The sequence below is a fragment of the Peromyscus maniculatus genome, chromosome 15, assembly GCF_049852395.1.
Source record: "Peromyscus maniculatus bairdii isolate BWxNUB_F1_BW_parent chromosome 15, HU_Pman_BW_mat_3.1, whole genome shotgun sequence".
NCBI lineage: Eukaryota > Metazoa > Chordata > Mammalia > Rodentia > Cricetidae > Peromyscus > Peromyscus maniculatus.
In genome coordinates, this window is record NC_134866.1 from 46,228,736 (window position 1) to 46,251,207 (window position 22,472).

At 39.9% G+C, this 22,472-nt stretch overlaps 1 protein-coding gene and 1 pseudogene across 14 annotated transcripts in view; both read right to left on the reverse strand.

Annotated features, from left to right (window-relative positions):
• LOC143268739 (large ribosomal subunit protein uL5-like) overlaps nt 1-712 on the reverse strand; it is a 130,048-nt pseudogene extending 129,336 nt beyond the window's left edge. Inside the window, exon 1 of the transcript XR_013044858.1 lies at nt 582-712. The product of XR_013044858.1 is annotated as a large ribosomal subunit protein uL5-like (transcript). The remainder of the gene's footprint in view (nt 1-581) is intronic.
• Nucleotides 1-22,472, reverse strand: part of Pde4d (phosphodiesterase 4D) — a 1,451,136-nt gene that overhangs the window by 512,460 nt on the left and 916,204 nt on the right. Inside the window, exon 1 of one of the 13 annotated variants that reach the window (XM_006981655.4) lies at nt 582-6,487. The exons of 11 other annotated variants lie outside the window; for them this stretch is intronic. In XM_006981655.4, the coding sequence (XP_006981717.1) occupies nt 582-721 (140 nt within the window). In that variant the 5' untranslated portion in view covers nt 722-6,487. Of the gene's footprint in view, nt 1-581; nt 6,488-22,472 lie in introns of those variants that run through there. One more of the 13 variants, XM_076552303.1, reaches the window with a different exon arrangement.

A 22,472-nucleotide genomic window follows, 5' to 3' on the forward strand; every position in this document is an offset into this window, starting at 1 on the left:
TACAGCACTTCATGATTCATGTGTGAGAATTCTATCAGACGTCTATTGGTTCAGCTCAGAAGTACTATCCTTGAATAACTAAAGCATTCTTAAATGTGAGCAAGTCAGATGTTAGGATTTTTTTTTAAAAAAAAAAATATTGAGTCAGCATTCCAAGTTTCCCTTAACCTTCTATGGAATGCAGGCCAATTGATACTAGACGTCAGAAATCCAGTATATCCTTTCCTAGAGAATTTTCAAAAACAAACAAACAAAAAAGACAAAGCAAATTCCCAATCCTCTCATTTCTGTTACATACTAGGTTGGTTGTCATTTTCTATATTTTTGACTATGAAATATTAGTTATTGTGAATGTCCTCATGCTTTCCTAGTTGGGATGCTTTATATCACCAAGAAAAATTAATTGCATAATCGTTACTTTCTCAAACAGTCTTCTTGGTTTTATACTTATGTTAGTTTTTTTTTTTTCTTTTTTCCTCACTTGATATCTGTATTCTTCCTCAGGACAAACATTCCTCTGCTTCCTGTCATGGGATTTTAGAATTCTGAGTTTTCAGACTGAAGGGGTATTAATTACTTACCATATCCAGGAATGCCTTCTAAAGGGGAAGGTATTCACGTGCATCATGTTCGCAGAACGTCCGTCATTAATATTTTCCTCGTCTCCTATGTTACATGTAGTGATTTTCACAGATGAATCCCAACTCTCTGGCTTGAGCATCGATCATGTACAATTATTGCAACAAGTAATGAATTCTCCCCAAAAATTACCCCCCAAAAAAAACACAAATAGCAAAAACAAAAGCCCTTCCAGGATCTGAAGAAAGAAACATCACAGAGCACTGCAGGTATGAGTCCATCCATGTAGCTTCCACTAGTCAACACACTAAAGTAACCAGTCCAATCGCTAATCCTAAATGGTGGCAAGTATTGTCCCGGTGAAATCCAACTGCCTTGAATATAAATTAACGCATCCTCACAGAAAGGACTATGGAATGTGAACAAAAAGGAGTCAAAAGACAGTTTCTTGTTATCCTTGTTAAAGAAGTGTTAGGAGGGAAATGGAAAACTTCACGCTGCTTTGCCATGCTGTCCTTTAGGGATGAATATTGCTTTTTCTTCTTTCTTAGGCACATATTCATATGTGGTCACTTTAACGCAGTGCTACCGTCTGAGTCTGAGACTGAGACTTCTTGTCCAACAAAGACCTGGGCAGAGGGACTAGAAACCATGTAGAGCGCAAGCCAACTTCTTCCCCAAATCTCAGAATTGCTGGTTTCGAATACTCAAGTAGGAAGGCAATGAGTAATTTCTGCTTTGCAGGACAGGATTAGTGTCGGCTCCCATCATGACTTCAGAAGGCGCTGTCGTGATGAAATTCATCAGCCGCCTAACCCCACAATAAGGCTGTCTGCTCTCTTAAAGTAAAATGACTAAGCTATCGATTGTCTCACTGTAGAATTCCCTATTTCTTATCAAAACCGTGTGTGAGCTTTTTAATATTTTGCCTTGGAAAGAAAATGAATTTCACAGCTGCAAGGCAGAACGTTGTCTAAGAATTTCTTACTCGGCTGGCTTTCTTTTCTCTCTGTTCTCCTTACCCCCAATTCAGTTCCCAGATAGATGTCATTTATTCGGATGCTCTGACATCCGCAAGATTCTCACGCCCAGGCTATACAGACCTTGCATGCTTTTAAAACACAGAGTGGCAACAGGCTCCAGCTGGAGTCCCCCCACACCGAATTTCCGGCAGAACCTTTGGAATCCTCGCAGCCGCCTTGTCTGCCCTGGGCTGTGCCGCCCGCCCGCCCCAGCTCTGAGCAGCTCAGGACACTTGCAAGCTCCGTGGTACTGTACATTAACTCTGCAGCAGCCCGCTCGCTCAGCTGCAGACTGCCGCCTGACAGGGGATGTGCTGGCGTCAAGGGGGCCCTCTAGGTGGGTTCCCAGACACTGCAGAGGCGCGCACTCCTTGCTAGCCTCCAAGCAGGAGCGAGGGAAAGGGGTTAAAACGAAGAGCGTGCCCTGAAGGAGCAGATTTCTTTCAGTAAGTAATTACCAGGCAGGAAAAGCTAAAGAAACCTGTAAATAACCTCATAGGCAAATGGCATGCCGAACAAATAGATATTACTATGGGGGAAGGTTGTTCTGTTTGTTTGTTTAGTTTTTCACCGTGTTCAATGAAAAGAAGGGGAACAAAAGAAGTCCAGAGAGAATGTGCAAATGATAGGGGTTTTGTTTTGTTTATTTTTTTTATTTTTGAACAAAAATATGGGGGTGGGGAAGCCTTCCGTACTAGGTGCTTTGTAACCACTTAACTACAGATTTCCACACTATGATTTTGGACAGGAAATCCTGGGGAAGCTAGTTCTGCAGAAATCAGTTAGACGTCAATTGCATTTGCGCATGTCATAAAGCTGCTTGTTTGATTAGTGGGTGTGTACCTCGGAGGAGAGCTCCCTTTTCCATTTCCTGGAGCCTACCCCCTTTGTTGCAAAAAATTCTGTTCAATAATCCCCTGAAAGCACCCCATCACTGCTGATGCCATTTTAGAGCAAGAATAAAATAGTAAACTCTTGGAATAGTAGGTTGGCACTTGAATGGTGCTTGTCGGAAATTAGAGAATGGGCTTCTCAGGGGTGATATGTACAACATTAATGTAGCACTTTTAACTTGGGTATTTAAGAAGGCCATTATGTAATTGCTTAATATTAAATGGAATACTGGCAACACTTAATATATCATTCTGCTTATCTTTAGATAGGGTTTCCCCCAGTGAGTTCTTGTCCTTGCAGAAAACATTATTGGAGAGAGGAGGATTCACTTCCCATAAATTCTAAAGCAAGTGTAAAAAAAAAAAATAGTTCGAGAACTGCTATGATTTGATCAATTGATGGTCCTAGGGCAAGAATTCATCCTGGGAGGAGGAGGAACTGAGTGGTTTCTTTAAGGCAATGTGAACTTTGCACACAGAAAGATGGCACCGTCTAGCACAAAGGAGGAAAGTCGCCAGCACTTCCTGTGGCACTGGCAATGTCCTCGCAGCACCTTTGTTTTGAAGGGACCAAACCTCGGTCACTTGTGATCCTGCCCAGGACCCTTCTTCAGCTTGAATTGTTCTTAACAAGCTAGGAATGCTTGGAATCAGGCATCACACAGTAATTCGACCAGTATATTGCAGTATATATTTGAACATCCTTATTGAAGCTCCAGATATACTAGTCAGGACCCTGGCTCTCTTCTAAGACTTTCCCGGGATAATCTCACGTAACCCAGCCAACTGTGACCAGCCCTGTGCTGCAGATGAAGAATGGAGCCACTTAGAAGTTAAATGGCTCACAGGAAGACAAACACACTTGAAGCCAGAAGTCTGATCACACAGATTTCAACTTGTGTCTTCATCACAGTAATGATATGGCCTGGCACTAGCTTAATGCTTTCTAAGATTTTTGCCTGGATTATTCTATCTCCACAAAATTAAGTGCTTTACCCCTTTGGTAATGAACTCTAAGGCCCAGTACTTGTCCATCATCACACTTTCAGGGAGAAGAAGCCCTGGAGCCCATTCAGGTTATGGCACCTGTCCTTTTTCCTTTATGGTAGGGACGATGTGACAGACATTAACTATTTCAATACCTACACTAACTTCTTACACCACGTAAGCAAGAAGGCTGCCTAAGAAAGTCGCATAGATAATAACAAAAATGAGGTAGTACTACAGTTTCCACTCTAATAAGCATTTTTCATTCTATGTGTTTTGTTTGCTTTGAGTACATACTATTCCAGTTTATTCATAGGCCCAAATCCCTCAGAATCTCTCCCAGATAGAACACAGTTTAACATCTGATACTGACTAGCAGCAACATAAGCAAAACACTTTATAGACAAAAAACACAGAATGACTCAATCATTAGGTCATTAAATGAATTTTCAAATTCATTTATTTTCATTAATTTTCATTTCATTAAATTCATTTATTTCATTAATTTTCAAATTAAAAATAGACTTTTAGAAGATATTTCAATTGATATTTTTTCCAGTGTGGGGCACTGAAATTGAGGCCTCACAAATGTTAGACATGCATTCTGTCCCTGGGTTATTATATACCTATCTTCCAGCTTACCTTTTTTTCAGGTGAACTTTTCTTGTTTGCTTTTCTATATGTAACTTTTCTAGATGTAACTTATTTACTTTTATATATGTAACTGTATCACAAGCTAGATAGTTAAAATTGAGAAACTATAATAAGCACTAAAAACTCTTGAAGCATGACAAAGAAAAATAAAATTTATCTCACATTCCAGGGAGCTAAAATTACAAATTAATGAATAACCTTAAGTTGGGTGGTTTTGCAGACTCAAGGCAAATATAAGAGAAGGGGTTTATTTCATCTATGGAAACGGTTTTGGATTCTGTATTAGAATCAGAGTTTTAAGAGGCAGGACCACTAAGTTACAAAATGATGGTTCACAAGACAATAATTAATGACTGTGTGACTTTCAGAAAAAAAGCAACAGAATAGTATGGAAGCTTAGAAATGAGTTCTACAAGAAGGATGTTGCGGGACTAAGGTATAACCTCTCTGTTTTGTTGTATTTGAAGACAATTGATGCTTTACAGAACTTCTAATTCCAGGGGAGCCATGGAAGGCTTTATTGCTGAGCTCAGCCTCACAGTGGTGGGTTTCCATTAATAAAGTGTCACTCCTTACTAGCCACTGACTGGTAGACCTTGGTGAGGTCCCTGCCTATGTTTTGACCTCAGTTCAACCAGAAGCAAGACTGATGATGTTCTATGGCTTTTACATTTTCAATCCTGCAGAAATCATAGGATTGGCTGGTCTTTCGAGTCTGGACCAGCATTAAATACTACTTAGGGTAAGGAAAAATACGGCTACTTTGTTATTCAAGTGAGAACTAAAACGTAGAGCAAATCAAATTGTTTTAGTCAACATTTTCATTAAAAAGTGATTTAGGGCTGGGGAGATGGCTTGTGGGTAACACAAATGCTCTGCAAACATGAAGGTCCATAGAACTGACACAGAGAGCTGGTTACAGAGGTGCCTGTAACCCTCGATTTATGGAGGAACAGAGGAAAGAGAACTGCCAGGTTTGCTGGCCACCAGCAGAGTCCCAGGGTCAGTGAGAAACAGTCTCAAGGGATGGAGCTAGACATCAGATGCCCTCCACTGGGTGCATATGGATGTGCATGCACCAACACAAACACCACACAGGCATTTACACACACACACACACACACACACACACACACACACACACACACACACACACACACAGTAGCTTAGACTTTACTCAGGCTCAAAGCAAGAAGAATTAGCTATCCAGCATCGCCACTTCTTTTCTAATAAAATCCTTTTTGTGAGCAGGAGGCTAACTCCTAAGAGTGACAGGGTTTCAATCCAAATGCTCAGAACCTTGAAATTTTGTAAAGTTGCCTTCGACCTCCTGTGCACCAAAGTGGAGACAAGTGATCTCTTTTGCTCCTTTATTTCAAAGGTTTGTTCTTCACAAAGAGGAATAGAGAGCCAACAATTTCTTCAGAAACTCATATTCTTCCTTTATGTTTGAAGTTTCCATTCTCTTCAAACTCCTGCAATATTCAATGTCCCTTTCAGGTAACAAGAAGGCTAAGTCATACCATCATGCTAATATAATCATAGAACAATAAAGTCCCACCCTGGCCACTGAACCTGGGTGTTTCCTAAACCTTTAGTCATTTGTACTTATCAGAAACAGGAGGTGGGGTGAATTAACTCATTAATTTTACCCACCAAGTTTCGCTTTCAGAAAAACTTTTAATTTTAAATACCAACAGAAATCTTTGTGTCACCAACATATGCTGGAATAATTAATAAGCTAATGTCAGTGTTTTCTTGGATGAAATAAGATACCTTGCCCCCCGTGTTTAGACATGAAATGACAAGTACCTAAAGCATAATCCTTCATTAATTTTATATGAATTTGTAATCATTAGTACAGATGCATTAGGAGTCTGCCACCTCTCAAGGGGCTTGTTAACTTTTGTTCTTTTGTTGTTAAAAGACAGTGTCTTTGCCCTTACTTCATCTATGGTTTATATAAATATATTCACATATAAAATATCTTTACATATTTTAGCACATGGTATCTATGTGCTAATAGCAGAAATATGTTATATTGAAGTAAATCAAAGCTAGATCCATTTGGATGTCTTAACAGATCACAGCAAATTTGCAGAAAAAAGTAGAACTTACATTTTGTCTTGGTGTCTGAAGATGTGACTCCTTAACCTCAGGTTCTTCTTGCTTATATTTTGTATAATTTTCACCAGCTTACTAAATCTCTTTGAGATACTATTTAGTTTTATATATACAGCCATATGTGTGTGTGTACCTGCACACATATATGTAAAATGTGTATGTAAAAATGTATGTGTACATATCTACACTATATATGTATGTCTACAAACTTATAGTTTAATTACTATTTTACTTACTCAAATGAATTATAAGCTACTTTGAGGTACAAAGAATATTTATTGTTATTCACGTATATTTTAATGTATTTATTTTAACATAAATACAGATTCTTCAGTAACACACAATTTACTTCTTTCAATGTTTTGGTGTGCTTATGACACCAAAAACATTATTGGTGGGCTGGAGAGATGGCTCAGTGGTTAAGAACCCTGGCTGCTCTTCCAGAGGACCTGGGTTCAATTCCTAGCACCCACATGGCAGCTCACAACTGTCTGTACTCCTGTTCCAGGGGAACTGATACCTTCATACAAATAGATCTGCAGCAAAACACTAATGTACACAAAATAAAAATAAATAAATTTAAAAAAACATTGGCACTCACTAAATGTTAACCAATGAACATATGAACAGTGATGAAATTTTACTTCTGACAACTTCTAGCAAAGGCTAAAGGCATTCTGTTCAGCACATTCATAACTGAAACAGGAGAAGCCAGGGTTTTGATTGCTAAGCATCATGGAACTGTATGATGTTCCAGCACATTGCTGCTATATTCTACTTTTGTATAATATTCTTACGAGAAAACAGTACCAAATGAAATTTAAAAAAAAAATTCACTAAAACCCTCTTTTAAATTAATTAATTAACTTGTTTGTTTATTTTACATCCCAGCAGAAGTTTCCCCTCCCTCCTCTCCTAGGCCCACCACCACCCACCTCTCTGTTCCCACCTTTCAATCCACTCCACTTCCCTTTCTATTTAGGAAAGAGTCGGTAGGTCTCCATGGGTATCAATAAAACATGGTTTATCAAGTTGCAGTAAGACTAAGTACCTCCCTATGTATTAAGGCTGGGCAAGGCGACCAAACTGAGGAGTAGGGTCCTAGAAGTCAGTAAAAGAGTCCGAGACAGCCCCTGTTCCCACTGTTAGAAGTCCCACAATAGGACCAAACTATATAACTGTAACATATATGCAGAATGCTAGGTCAGTCCCATGCAGGCTCCCTGGTTATCGGTTCAGTCTCGGTGAGCCCCTGTGAGCCCAGGTTAGTTGATTCTGTGAGTTTTCTTGAACCCTCTGGCTCCTACAATCTTTTCTCCCCCCTCTTCTGCTGGATTCCCTGAGCTCCACCTAATGTTTGGTTGTGGGGCTGCATCTGTTTCTATCAGTGGCTGGATGAAGCCTCTCTATCTTGATTACCTAAAAACTAACAGGTGCTTTGGTAATCTGGTATGAGTTAATCTGTAAAAATAAGTCTTTTGGGATCATAGAGTCAAAGTTTAAACCTTATCTCTGAAATGATTTTTTTAAAAAATGCAATTTTAAGAAGAAATGGTATATCATCAAATGCAATGCACTCCAGGACTACAGCATCTAGAACATTCACTAAATCCCATTAGAAATATTTGTAGTGGTAGAAGAGAGAGAATACAAATGCTGGAATACAGAAAATGTACTTAATATTAGTTTTCCAACATAAATATAGAAAAAATCCATAGCAAATTTAAAAATTAAAATTAGAATTTTGTTTTGGAGTTTCAGGATGTGACCCCTTAATTTCAGGTTCTTCTCAATCCCCTTTTGTGTACCTTTCACAACTCACTAAATTATATGAAACACAATTTGGTTAGACACACATATATGTGTATATATGTACAATATGTGTGTATATATAAACAGTTTATTATAGTAATTAACTATAAATACTGAAAGGAATTATAAACTACATTGTAATAGGAAGAGCATTTTAAGTGTTATTCATGTGTATTTTAACATGCTTATTTTAATATAACATAGATTCTTCAGGAAAGCAACAATTTACTTTTATCCAAATGGAAAAAACAAAAGCAATAACAGCAAACCTCAAGGGAATTACTGTAAGAAATCTTCTCCTGATGAGAAATTACATTTCATTTTAATCTTAAAAGCTTTAGAGGCTTTGCATCATATTTCACAGATCAATATTCCAGAAATATTCTAAGACAATGATCCAGAAATTCAAACCATAAAATATGTACCATGTAATAAAGACCAGTTTCCAATTGTACTCATTATGTAGAATTTCCAAACAAATTACTTAGAAAAGTATCTGAAATAATGTCATGCTTAAAAAAAAAACCTCAGCATTTCAGAACAATGTCTTCAGTTTGAACTTACAAATTTGTACGTGTGCTAACATACATGTTTGTGTCAGTACAGATGAAAACAACACGCTAGATTTTGAATACACTACCTCTGGCAAAAGGAATAGAAGCAAAGGGTATTTTTTAAAGAGATTTTTATTTATATATATATATATATTATATATAAGATAAACATTTTATTTTCTATTTATTCATTAAGTATCTAGAAAATCTATTTCCATTGCCTTGGTTGCCACCAGAAGACCCTATTGTTGAAGAAGATACCACATATTCAGGCTGCAAGTTGGGGAGAAATTAGTCTCTGACTGACTGGGAAACTTCTGTCCTGATGACTAGCTTCCATGATGCCCAATGGTACCATGCAGACTGCTGGGGGGAGGGGTGGGGTGGAAAAGATATTAACTGCCTTTCTCAGCATTGGACCCTAGATATGACAATATGACACCTCACTGACTGACCTGCTGAACAAAGCCCATCTATTCCATAGCGACAGGACTATTATGGAATGACTAACCGCTTTCTGATTGGATTTGGGACCTACTCCTTGGACATATTCTGCCTGGCACAATAACCCTGGTCAAAAGCCAGTGTCCAGGGTGGTCATAGTCCCCTGGGGAGAACCTGCCAGAGTTATTTCAATTAATGATAATATGGTCGAGTTACCTTCAATATGTGATTATGCCAATAAACATGGGCTGTTCTCAACCTTCCTCAAAACAACTTTTCTTTGCAATGTAGAGATCCATAACTAATCAAAAGTGTTGAGAACAAAAGAATGGGTGCTCAGCCCTAAATGGAACATCTTGATCAATCCCCTACCCCTACACAAGATCACGCGAGAGACTGAAGAAGATCTTTATGCCCCACTGCTTTCTAAGGAACTATTGGCTGAGATAGCTCCTGAGAGAATTGTTTTAATCTTAAAAGCTTTAGAGGTTATTGGTTGATTTCCTATGTTCCAGTGACTAGCCACACACCATGCACACATAGGTAGCAATAATGGGACTTAGTGGGGTACCAAAAGGAAGGAGGAGGAGGAAGAAGAAGAGGAGGAGGAAGAGGAGGAGGAAATGAATTTAGGAAGGGTAAGTATTGTGATGGATACAAGAGGAGCTGAAGGAGGAAATTATGGGGTTGGATATAAGCATATTTTATTGCATAAATGTGTGAAATTCTCAGACACAAAGAATATATCCATGTATTATTTTACAGTTAAAAAATAGAAATAAAGAGACACTATATTTAATGTTAATTAAGAAACAGAAGTCAATCCTTGTTAATAACATGAAATTATAATATCACATTTGAGTTCTTAACATTGGTCAGGTAGGCTTTCTGAAAGGTTTGGAAACTTTAAGCTTTAAAACTAAAAGCTTGAATGCAAAATGTACATTCAAGAAGGCAAACATTCCACCAATAATATTATCTCAGTTAATATGGAATCTTGTGAGTATACATAAACAGCTAATTAATTCATTCTTCTGCATCTACAGGAATATGGCAGTTGGGAAAAGATACAATCATTAGAGTTGGGACTGCCATCAGTAAAGCCATGTCCATTGGTAAAATGAAGCAACTGATAGAACATCCTCATAATATCATGCTCCAGCTCAAATGTATGAGTATGTGTAAACATAGATTTCAGTATGTGCAGCATCCACTGTTCCAGAGAGCCATTGTTGTAGATACACATTCCCTACACAGCACACACAGCACAGCATTGTAGATACATACCCTCAACACAGCACACACAGCATAGTGTTGTATCTCTATACCCTCCACACAGCACAACACAGCACAGTGTTATGGATACCCACCCTTCACACAGCACAGCACAGTGTTGTAGATATACACCCTCCACATGGCACAGTGCTTTAGATACCCACCCTCCATACAACACAACAGTGGGTCGGGACATGCAAAGGGTTGTTTGCAGTAGTATCAAGAGAGGTGCTGGGCTCTCTGATTGTCTTATCTCATCTGCCCTAACTGATTAGATACATCTCACTGTATTTTAACTCGATATTTTAACACTTCTGGTCAGTCCTTCTGTCACTCATTCTGCCAGTTAAAACGTCATGCAGTCTGGGGCTGAAGCAATGACCCAGTGATTAAGAGTACTTACTGCTCTGGCAGGGAAAAAACCTGAGTGTTTAATCCACATTTTGACAATCTACCTATGCAATTACATCTTATGACAGAACTTCCTTTTCAGTAGGTGAAATAGGATTTAATGGAACCATGCAAGTCTATGATGGTGAACACCCTTGTTTTTACCTCTGTGTAGAACAGAAGGGGATGGATTGCCTACTATTTGTCTTTTCAATCTGACTTACTGTCTGCTTAATAACCTCACAATGAAACACTGCCAGGCATGATTTTCAGTGATTTTTAAATTAAATTCTTTTCAAGGGTTTACACATTCATAGTCACTTTAATGGGAAGTGGAAGACACTGAATTGAAAATGCCAAGATAGATGCAATATAAGATTCAGGGCCTTCAACACACACACACACACACACGCACGCACGCACGCACGCACGCACGCACGCACGCACGCACGCACACACACACTTTCTCATACATGCACACACACACACCACATACACATGCTTGCACTAATTTGTGCACATACACACACCACTGACAGTAATTAAGTAAAAGCTAATACAACTGTTATTTACAAATATATAAACATACTATATATATAGTAACATATGCCATGAACCTGTGTTGTTATCTCAATATATTGTATGTACTTACTACATGGAAAGAATGCTACTGCCTTTTTTAAAGTTATCTTAAAAACAATATGATTTAAGCATTAGGATGTATTTGTCCTAGGAGTAGTGGGTTTTTCATCTGTTCATTTCCTGGTGTATTTCATAATACCTAGAATAATATCTGGTGCATAATAGGTGCTCAATGAATGATTTATTGAGTCAATTATTAATATTACAAATTAGTCAATCATTATTCCAAACAGGTTTACCTCTGAATGCCTATACCCCTCAAACTTTAAGACTTTTTGTGTTAATAAAACATGCTGGCAATAGGTATGAACATGACTCATTGCCGCTTGATTCATTCATGGGCTTCCATTTTTTTTTTTTCATGGTTTTTATGATACAGGGAGTGCAGGCTGGTCTTATGTCAACTTGATGTGCAAACTAGAGTTATCTGAAAGGAGGGAATCCTAATTGAGAAAATGCCTCCATAAGATACAGAAGTAGGACATTGTATTAATTAGTTATTGGTAGGGGAGGGCCCAGCCCATTGTGTGCGGGGTCATCCCTTGGTTCTATAAGAAAGCAGGTTGAACAAGCCATGAGAAGCAAGCCAGTAGTCAGCACCCCTCCATGAGGTCTACACCAGTTTCTGCCTCCAGGATCCTGCCCTGTGTGAGTTCCTGTCCTGATTTCCTTTGATGATAAACAGAGATATAGAAGTGTAAGCCAAATAAACACTTTCATCCCCAACTTGCTTTTTGGTCATGGTATTTCATCACAGCAATAGAAAACCTAACTAAGACAGGGGTCTCTCTATGTAGTCTTGGCTATCTTGTAACTCACTATGTAAGCTAGGCTGCCCTTGAACATGCAGAAATCTACCTGCCTTTGCCCTTCAAATGCTGGTATTAAAGGCATGCCCCACCATGTTCGGTGAGGATTCCAACATTAACCTTCTATCATTAGAACGTGGTGGGTCCTACCTAACATTGGGACTTTAATTAATTCAAGGTGGGTGAGAACCCACTCATGAGGAACTGTAGAAGGAAGATGCCATTTAGAGTAAAAGCTGATGACCAAGATGTGGGTGGAAATTAGAGGAGACAGCAGAATAGAAACACGGGAACAAATGGAAATTGCTAGCCATATGGTCCCAAACAGAGAAGATGTCTTGATCCCAGAATTTCTTAAATCTAACAAGGTCCACTTGTTTCTGTACATTTCTAGGTAACCACTGTTTATAGGGGTTTCTTGTTTGGTGTGTGTGTGTGTGTGTGTGTGTGTGTGTGTGTGTGTGTGTGTTTGGAACTGGTCTGAGTCAATCACATCTACTTGCAATCAAAATCTTGCTAAGTCACCATTTTAAAATGCTATGTATCTATTCATAAATTTCTTTCCTTCAAATATAAATCAATTTTAAAATGAATGATCTCTTGTAATAGTGAATAGTCACAATGAATTAACATAGAAGCTTGAATCTGAACAGAACATACTGGAAGTAACAATGTAGCTACATCTTCACCCAAATCCAAGTGTTCTAAAAGGCACCGTTTTGGTTTTGCTCTGACTGACATCTACTACAGTTCCAGTCACAATATTAACACTAAGATTTTCACAAGCCTCTTATGTTTTCTCCACTGGATAGCAAATTGTTTTAGAAAAACAGGTTAGGGTACTAAGAAGGAAGACAAAGATCATGGAAAAGGGTGAATACTGTGATTTTTTTCATGTTACAGGGTATGGAAATTCAGCACTAAAAAAACAAATTTTTTCTTTAGGGAATTAAAAAAAGACATTCATATGATTATTTTAAAATGATCACTAAAATGCTCAAAGACATTAACTCTCTTCAAACAACCCATGTTAGAGTGATTAATAGTTTTAAATGCATTATGGCCTAATTAACTGAAACATTATTTGAATTTGAGTATAAGATAAATTTGAAGGTAATTTTAAAATCCTCCATGCATGTGATAGACAGATAGATCTCTTTCATCTTATATTTTATACCTTATCTGCCATTTAAATATTGTGGCTACGACCACAATACCACCTGCCCCACCTCCCTCTAGTTCTGGTTCTAGCATATTCTATTTCTAAAACATCCCTGGGGACTATACAAATTACTTAGATATAAACAGGCTCCATGTAAATAATAAATGTCTGAACAATGGGATCAAGAAGCACTAACATGAAATGAAATTGCCTTTGCCCTGATACTGGATACATCTCCCTGAGAAGCAAGGTGTGAAGGAGAAAAATAGTGAAAATAATGATATGGTTTCCCAATTCCATGATTCATAAACGGAATGAAGACACAAAATCTTCCAAGTTGTTCACAACATAAAGTGGCACAGCTCACCAGAAAGGGATTTACCTTTAGAATTTCTGTTTTCTCACTGACCGTTTCCTTTGAGATTGGTGACCCTGTAGAGAGTGGGGAGCAGGCAGGTGAGCATTAGGATTTTATTATGAGCACTCTCAGCAGGCTCCATTGAAATCTGAAGTCTTGACCTCATTTTTAAGAGTGGAAGTTATTCAGACGCAAGGATGAAGTTAATGAAAGTATCAACTCGCCTTTCTCCTGCTCTCCCTTAATTACTAGCTGATTAAAGGCACAGGCCATTTGAGACGTGGCTGTCAATGGGTGTGGGAGGTTTTCTTTACTTGGGGAGAGGTATAGCAACGATATGGCCCCAGTCCCTATGGTTCTTCTTTATAGACTATAGGTACAGTGAGAGGGAAGATTCCTGAAGTTTCTCCAAATTAGTGAGAAGGGAGAAAGGATGAAGAGACAAAGAAAAACCCAAGTCAGGTGGGAGAGAAGGGCTTTGCCACCCGCTCCAGCTACCTATACTTCCCACACTTTTGCTGCACCTTTATTCTGGGATGGCTCTGTAGGGACATAGGCATGTAAAAGAGCACAAGAATACTTGATGCCGTGTATAAATCATTTTCCTCCTGAATACCAGAGGGAGATAGGAAGGGAACACATGTAAACAGAGATACAATATGGTATCAAGACATTTTTAAAATATCTGCAATTGGGCATGGACATGTAACACATTTTGTTGAGAACATGGGACATGTTGATAGAATTCCTAGGCATGCCCCCATGACCATGCATGCCTTGGCCAGGTGCTTACTCATTTCTGGGCCATATGTTCTACGTAATCCCTGTGCATTACATGGTCACGCCAATCACATGGTGTAGCTACTTAAGCCCATATGCGCATGTGCAGGAAAGTCCATAAAAGGCAGATCCCACGTACCCTCCCTGCTCTTTCTGCACATGTCTTCCAAATAGGCCTAAGCACATTCTTTTCTGTCCTTCCCTTCTCCTAATAAACTCTTATAGTAGATTTTGTTGTGTTGTGTGACTTTTTCTCACAGGGTAAACAGTGCCGCATAAAACTAACACATGCATTGGCACATTTTCCTTGGTCTCTTGCTGCTCTTTGAAGTGTGCTTATGAAGAACATTCTGTGATTTGTTTCAGAGTGCTGTTAGGGAACACGCATACAGCAACTAGGATTGTCTTCAGCTCATTCCTAGTTCTAACTCATTCCAGATTCTAACCCCAAACCCTACATCATGCACCCTCTGTGGCTGGGACCTCACACACTAGTTACTTGCAGTGGGAGAAGACAGGGTATCCCTTCCTCCCTCCAGGATCCCCATCCTTCCCAGACAAGTTTGGCTCTGATTGCTCTGGGGTTGGAAAGTGGGAAAGGGTAAAGACTTAAAGAAGGTTTCTTTTAATTAATTTATTTTTTTCAATTCCCCTTCAGTTAGCACCATCATGAGATGGCATCACACACTGAGGACCTGGCAGATGTTGAAAGTGCACCTGGCACTTTTGTGGATTCAGCAGCAGCATCCCTGCTGCGGCCATGGCTGCAACTCCTGTGACTCAATCTTGGTCCCCACTTCCAAATGCTGCTGCTTAATCAGACCCCCACCAAGCCCTTGGTTTTCAAGTGAGCTTGTCCTACAAACCCTTGCTATTGGAAATCAAATACTTTCCCCCAGATGTTCTTCAGGGGAAGGATAAAAAGAAAATTTCTCAAAGCTAGCTGTCTGTCTTCCTTTCTATCTTTTGGAGCTTGGATTTGGCAAGGCAACACACGTGTTAATTAAGAAACAGACTAAGGAGAAACCCTGTCTTGCAAAAAAAAGAAAGAAAGAAAGAAAGAAAGAAAGGAAGGAAGGAAGGAAGGAAGGAAGGAAGGAAGGAAGAAAGGAAGGAAGGAAGAAAGGAAGGAAGAAAGAAAAAAGAAAGAAAGGAAGGAAGGAAGGAAGGAAGGAAGGAAGGAAGGAAGGAACAGACTGAGGAAAATGGCAACATAGTATAATAGCCAAGTAAGACACTGGTGAGCCTCTTTATCATGGGCCCCTCAAACTTTGTGCCATGAAATTTCAGGACAGTTCCCTTATTTCTTCTGTTGTAATCTATTACATCTGAGAGCTCCAAACTTGTGTCACATGTATGTTGTCTGTCACAGCTCAATTGAAATCTCACCGTAATACACTCAAGGGAGTTACGCAGGAGAGGGACTCTTTCTCAATCTTTTTTCTTTCAAAGGAGATGGATGAACTCATCGAGCCCACAAAATACAGCACCTTGAGCAGCAAACATTCAAGTTAATTTTCAGAACTGCAACTGCTGTCACGGAAGAGCGACAACAGTTATGGCGACACCTGTGACAACAAATGTAAATAAACACAAACAGAAGCTGTGTGCATCTGGTGACTCCATCATTATCAGTGGCTTGGCTCTCACCGGAGGCTGTGGAGGGACCCAAGAGGTTCCTACTGTGTCACTGTGCTGATGACACTCAGGCCAAAGACCACTTCCCGTCTTAGGTATATCAGAAGATGGTTTGTGTGTGTGTCAAACATCCTGCACAAACTAAACTGCTCTTTATGCTGATGTTCCACGTAGAAGACCAATCGGAGACCTATTTTGCTGTTCCATAGTATGATGTGGGCGTGCTTGTACTAAATCACTTTCCGAGTAATAGAGGGTGACTAATCTGTGACAATATGTTTGCAGACTAACACATTCATAAGAACAACAGAATAACGAGTTAATGTGCAAAGTCCTATTTTATTGAGAGCCGTTGGCCTAAGCTAACATAATCATTTTTCATACCCCAAGAGGGCACGCCTAGCAGTCTTGCTACCCACATCTTTGCTGTTGGAAGCACCGGCCAAGGTGTAAGGAATGTTCTTCCCTTGGAGACAAATGGGGTGAGGATGGGGGCAGCTGCAGGAAAATTCAGCTATTTCCTCATTGTCTGAACGACAGTCCACAATGAGGGCTCATTAACGTTAACTCTTCCCCAGCCCATGCCATTGTCCTTGGCTTGGCTTGTGGTGACTTCTTGTCAGTTCACAAACACACAGATGCATTTGGTTTGCTGCTTTGGGCTGACATGCTCCAGGGCACTTCAGCAGCCCCTTCCATTCTATTCTTGAGAGATTTGCCTTCCTTTCCCCCTAGATCAGTCCTGGGACAACTGTATCCCTTTTACAAATAGTCTCACCCCACTCTCAGTCTCCAACATCCTCTCAGTCCCAATTCCAGATTCTCCATTTCATCTCAGACCTCCAAATATCCATGAATTCACTTGTGCTGGAGGCTCACAGGGTTTATGGAGAAAGAGGTTTGGTGAGATGACCACAGAATGTCAGGATTTTAGTGTCATTGGGGTCTCATTCTGACTTGGTTTACTTTGTGCTGACTTCTTAACCTTCCCTGACCACTAATTATTTTTTTCTCTGGAAAGCAAAATCATTTATCTGTCTTGCATTTGTCTGGGATTTGACCGGACAGCTTTAATTAGGGTACATGTAAGAATAAAATTGGTTTTATTCCTTTTCCTTGAGTTCATCAAATGCCCCCCCCCCCCAGCTTGCTGGCTTCAAGGGTGGGAACACCGAAGCTGAGCCGAAGGAAAGCTGCAGTGTAGAAATCTGAGGAGGCTGAATAAGGAAAGCTCTACCAACTACTGACGCAAGGTGAGTTGGCAGGGGCAGCTGGAAAGTCAGCCAGAGTATGAGTTTTTTATTACTCACCTTCAAGGGGCCTGGCGGATTAATTCACACGAAACCAGCAACCCGAAAGATCTGTGAGAGATGGATGCAAATAGACACCAAAGAAAGAGAAACAGCAGCAGCTGGTAGCTAGAGACGGAACCTCTGTAGAAACTGAAGAAGTAAAACCACAGTGGGGTTTAGGGACCATCACGGTAGGAAGGGGAAAAACGCAGAATTCAATGATGTTGAGGGGCCGGGGGGATGGGTAGACCTGTGCAATTCACAGGAGCGTGCACTCGGAATGGCATTTTTTGATGTACAATGTAGACGTAGAACAGACACATACCATTTGATAGAAAAAAAGACTCATTTGAACAACAATCTCTCTAATATAGATATTTATACAACATATGGGTATTTACCCTAGCATTGTCTGGAAGTCTAAAAATCCTGCATTTGCTCATTGCTGAATTTGAGGAGGACACATAAAACCTTTCACCTACTTCCCAGGGACTTTCAGAATCCAGGTATATATAATGGGGCTAAAGATACTTAAAAATGCTCACTGACTGACCCACAGTAAAAATGCTTTCATTGTAAACAAAGGCAATAATTATAAAATGTAAGTGCAATTTACTTTATTCAGAGGTCAAAATCATTTCATAGCTGGCAAGCAAAAGTTCATTTTATCTATAATTTTTGGAATGGTTGTATACAATAGCTTATTTTTATACTCAATTTTTCAGTCCTTATAAATACTGTACATATTTTTATGAGATTGCTATTCCTCCAGACTTAATACTTAAAGAAGGTTGAAATACCTCACAAACCCAGTTTTTACTCTTTGTTCATGCTTTACCCCCAACTTCCCAAACCAGGTTCATACAATAATTTACTTTGCTGCCAAATTCTTCCCAAAAGTTGAAAAACATAAGAAAGACCATCGTTATTAGGAAAGCAAAGCTGATTCCAGTAATGGTTTCGAGTCTTACTGGTACAACTCTTGGGGACCGTTCTTCACTGAGAATCAGATTTCTTGTGATATGAAATGGAGACAGAAAAGATAGCATCTGAGATACAAAGACCGTGCTGCTCATATGATCAGCTAAGACTTCCTCTGGCCATGTTTCCCAGCAGTGGCGGTAGAATTTGCCCTCTTCTGTCACAGTGTTTGGACCGAGAGGACACAGTGAGGCATCTGTTGGTGACATGTCTGCTCTGGTCAAGTAACTAAGATCGGAGAGCAAAAAAGCAAGCAAAGCACCTCCTTGTATCAGGAGAGTATTACTATATAGGATTGTAACTACACCCCGTTTACTTCACCCACACCCACACAAAGTAAGAATGATGTAGTAGTATTTTTAGAGCCATGTGCTTAGAGAAAGTCCTTGTCTCAGTGTGAGTCTTAAATCAGCCTGGGTAAGCTCCCGATTTGTATATCTCCACTAATATAAGCTGAGCTAAGTTTCTCAAAAGAATACACTGTATTAATTGAGGACACTCAATGAATAATTAGCATGAAGAACTAATTAACTCCCTTTCACTAGCATTTAGGAACAGGCAATCGTGCATTAGAAATGAGGGGAGAAAAGTGAAATTGAGCTCGTATTTCTAGGAGCTCCCCTTCGGAGGAAAGCTTTTGTGCACTAATGCTTGCACGGGTTATTTCCCTTGATGCTGGCAGGGCCAGTATTAATACCTCTCACTTAGTAGAAAATAAGTTCAAAGAATCTAGGGAAATTGCCCCTGGGCCCAGATAGATAAGGGGTGAAATGTGATCAGATTTCCAAACCTCGGTTTACACATCATGCTGGGAAACCAGCGCTGTCCTGTGGATGAGAAACAATGGCTGGAAGGGATCTGGTATGTTTGTGTTGGTGTGTTGGTGTGTGTGTGTGTGTGTGTGTGTGTGTGTGTGTGTGTGTGTGTGTGTGTGTGTGTGTGAAATGGAGAAATAATTATCATGCACTGTGCAGCTAGTATGTGCCAGGTCCTGTGATCAACAGCTGACTGGCCTCTCAGCTGTTTTCTTTTCCCCCAAAGCACTGCTACTTTATATGTTGAAGAGAAAGAGAAACAAGCACCGGATAATTAAACAGGTATCCCAAAGCTACAGAGCTAGCTAATCACCCAAAGATGAGTTCATCCTTTTGTGTTGTTCCTTGGTTCTCCTCCTCTTTCCCCATACCTCCTCTTCTCTCTCCTCTGCCACATGAGAAAACAGTGATGGTTTTACTGATCTCACATGCCTTGGGAAGGTTTCATGTCTTTTTGTTTATTTTTTTTTAAAGTGGGGGCAATATTTTACCCATGGAATATGAACATGCTGTCTGGGGACACAGGGAGACACTTGATTGGTATCCTGTTCCTGTCCACAGTATACATAGATTTAGGTTTTGATTTTTAAACTTTCTGGCTACTCGTAAAGCCCTCATTAAGGATATATTTAGTTCCTTCACATTCCATCTGAAAATTAAAGCAGCTAGGTGTCTTTGTCGAAAAAGGCTAATAAACAACTTGGCAACGGCTTACATTTTATCTTGTCTACTTGGCTGGTGTTTCTGGGATTATTCATCTAGTACTGTCCAGTGTCCAGGCCCCTCCCCCTCCTGCTTTATTACCAGGCTGCTGCAGTGCAGCGTAGAGACACCTGATCATTTAGATCATTAAAAATCAATCCATTCAGCAAACAGTTCTGTACATTTTAGAAAAATGACAAAAGGTACAGGATTAGATTGCTATTAACTGACCCCGGGTTTTCTTTTCTCAGCTGCCAGGAACGTCATTTGGTCAAATTGATTAAACCAGCATGCCAAGCAGAGAGAGGGAAAGGGCAGGGAAATGAAAACAGAGCAAGCTTGGAGGGGGGAGGGCAATGTTGTTCTTGGGAATGAAGTAAGCTGTTGATGGAGGGAGGTGGGGGGGGTGCTGGTGGGAGGAGAGAAACCCTGCACACAGGGAGCATGCTGGAATTTAGAGTGTGTGAGATTCAAGATGACTGTTGGCCACAGGCAACCAAAATGCAGAGACAATAGCAAAAGGAGGACAGGAAAAGAGAGATTTCCATGAGATTGTAACAGACAGCCTGAATTGGTCACACCACATGGTTTGCTTAAATTCATCCCAGACATATTGCTGGCATAAAAAAACAGCTGATTTAAGCAGTCAGTAAATAAAGCTCAATGGCTGAAGGAGTGGGGAAGACTGTCTTGTTTCTCTTGATACGTGGGGTTTCCTTCTATGATAACAGTTTTTAAAAGAAAAGAGGTAAATCTAGTCTTGTTCTATAAAATTGTGGATGCAGGAAAAAAATCACGTACACATGAACGTATTAACAGGACACTTGTTATTACAGTAGCTATGTGTAGCCCTGCCTTCCAAAGAACTGCCTTCCTGTTACAAAATTGCATGTTCCCCTAATACCGTTCAACGATTTCTTGATTAGTCTAGAAAGAATCCTGGGTTGTGGAATCACAGAGTGCTGACAAGGGCAGATCTTGCTGTGGGGTTTCTGCCACTGTACTACTATTTCTGATTCCTCCCAGTGTCCTATTTAAAGTCACACTTAGCTCACCCAGCTCATGCTTCTATAGGGAAAGGACCAGAAAAACCATCAAGTATTTACTTGTTCTCTCTTCTATATATATATATTGTCTGTCACCGTTTCAAGGATAACAACCACCTAAACACAAGGGACTTAAAAATAGCTTTTATAACATTATAAATGAAGCAAATGTTCTGGGGAAGAGTGCATGCATTTCTTTAGGTACTGAACAAAGAGAATGTTATGATATGAGAGCCATTTAATTTCAGGGCAGAAGACAACTCTAGTCTAAAGAACAAACCCCTTTCCCAGGAGAGGTTTTAAATTTTGCTTATCCCATGCTAGGTAGCTGCTTGGCAGAACCTAAGAGTCAGAAAGCATTTATCTGTAACTATGTGTTTTCATGAGAGTCACCAGGCTTTTGGATGAGGAATCATGCCCAGCTTCCAAGCATAGTTCCCGTTACCCCCATTATTTATATCATTGTAGTTTCTTCCCACTCTGTTGCAGAGTTGGTCATCAGGCAGGAGTGATGGTGTGTAACATTTGAAATCAGATACACAAGACTTTAAGTGGTTTTGGTTTTGAGTGTTCCCTGCTATAACATGAATTGCCAAACGGTCTTATTAAAAGAAAACCCAGAGCCAGATAATGGGGTGAAAGCTGAAAGATCAGAGAAACAGAACAGGCCACAGCCAACCTCACCTTACCGACTCCTCAGCCTTCAGAGTGAGACTTCCTGTTCACTCACGTTTTATATACCTTTCTGTGCCCTTCCATCTTACTTCCTTCCTAGTGCTAGGATTAAAGGTGTATGTACTTTCCAAATATTTTGTAGTGAAGGTATGAGATCTCCATTGCTGGGATTAAAGGCGTGTGCCACCACGCCTGGCTCTGTTTCCAGTGTGGCCTTGAATTCACAGAGTTCCAGATGGATCTCTGCCTCTGGAGTGATAGGATTAAGGTTGTGTGCCACCATTGTCTTGCCTCTATGTCTAATCTAGTGGTTGGCTTTGTTCTCTGATCCCCAGATAAGCTTATTAGGGAACACAATATATTGAGGTACACAATATATCACCACACCCCACTTTGGTCTAAGGACTGTCAATGACTCATGGTGACAACAGTGATCTTCAAGATGACAAAGCTCAAGAACTATCAAGTGCCAGCTGGGTGTTGGTGGCACACTCCTTTAATCCCAGCACTCGGGAGGCAGAGACAGGCAGATCTCTGTGAGTTTGAGGCCAGCCTGGTCTACAAAGCGAGTTCCAGGAAAGACACAAAGCTACACATAAAACTATCAAGCGCTATAGGGAAACCTTGAGTCATTTACATGATTGAAGGCTACAGAGATAGAGGTATATCAGAAGATCATACAAGCAAATCTGAAGAAAGAGAGTGTGATCATTATTCACATGGTTATTCAGCATTCCAATTCTCCTTTAAGTAACATTTGTACTTCATTGCACCCTAGAGGACAGACACAGCCATGTGACTTTAGCTGATGTAATGTGAGCAGCAATGGAGATTATAT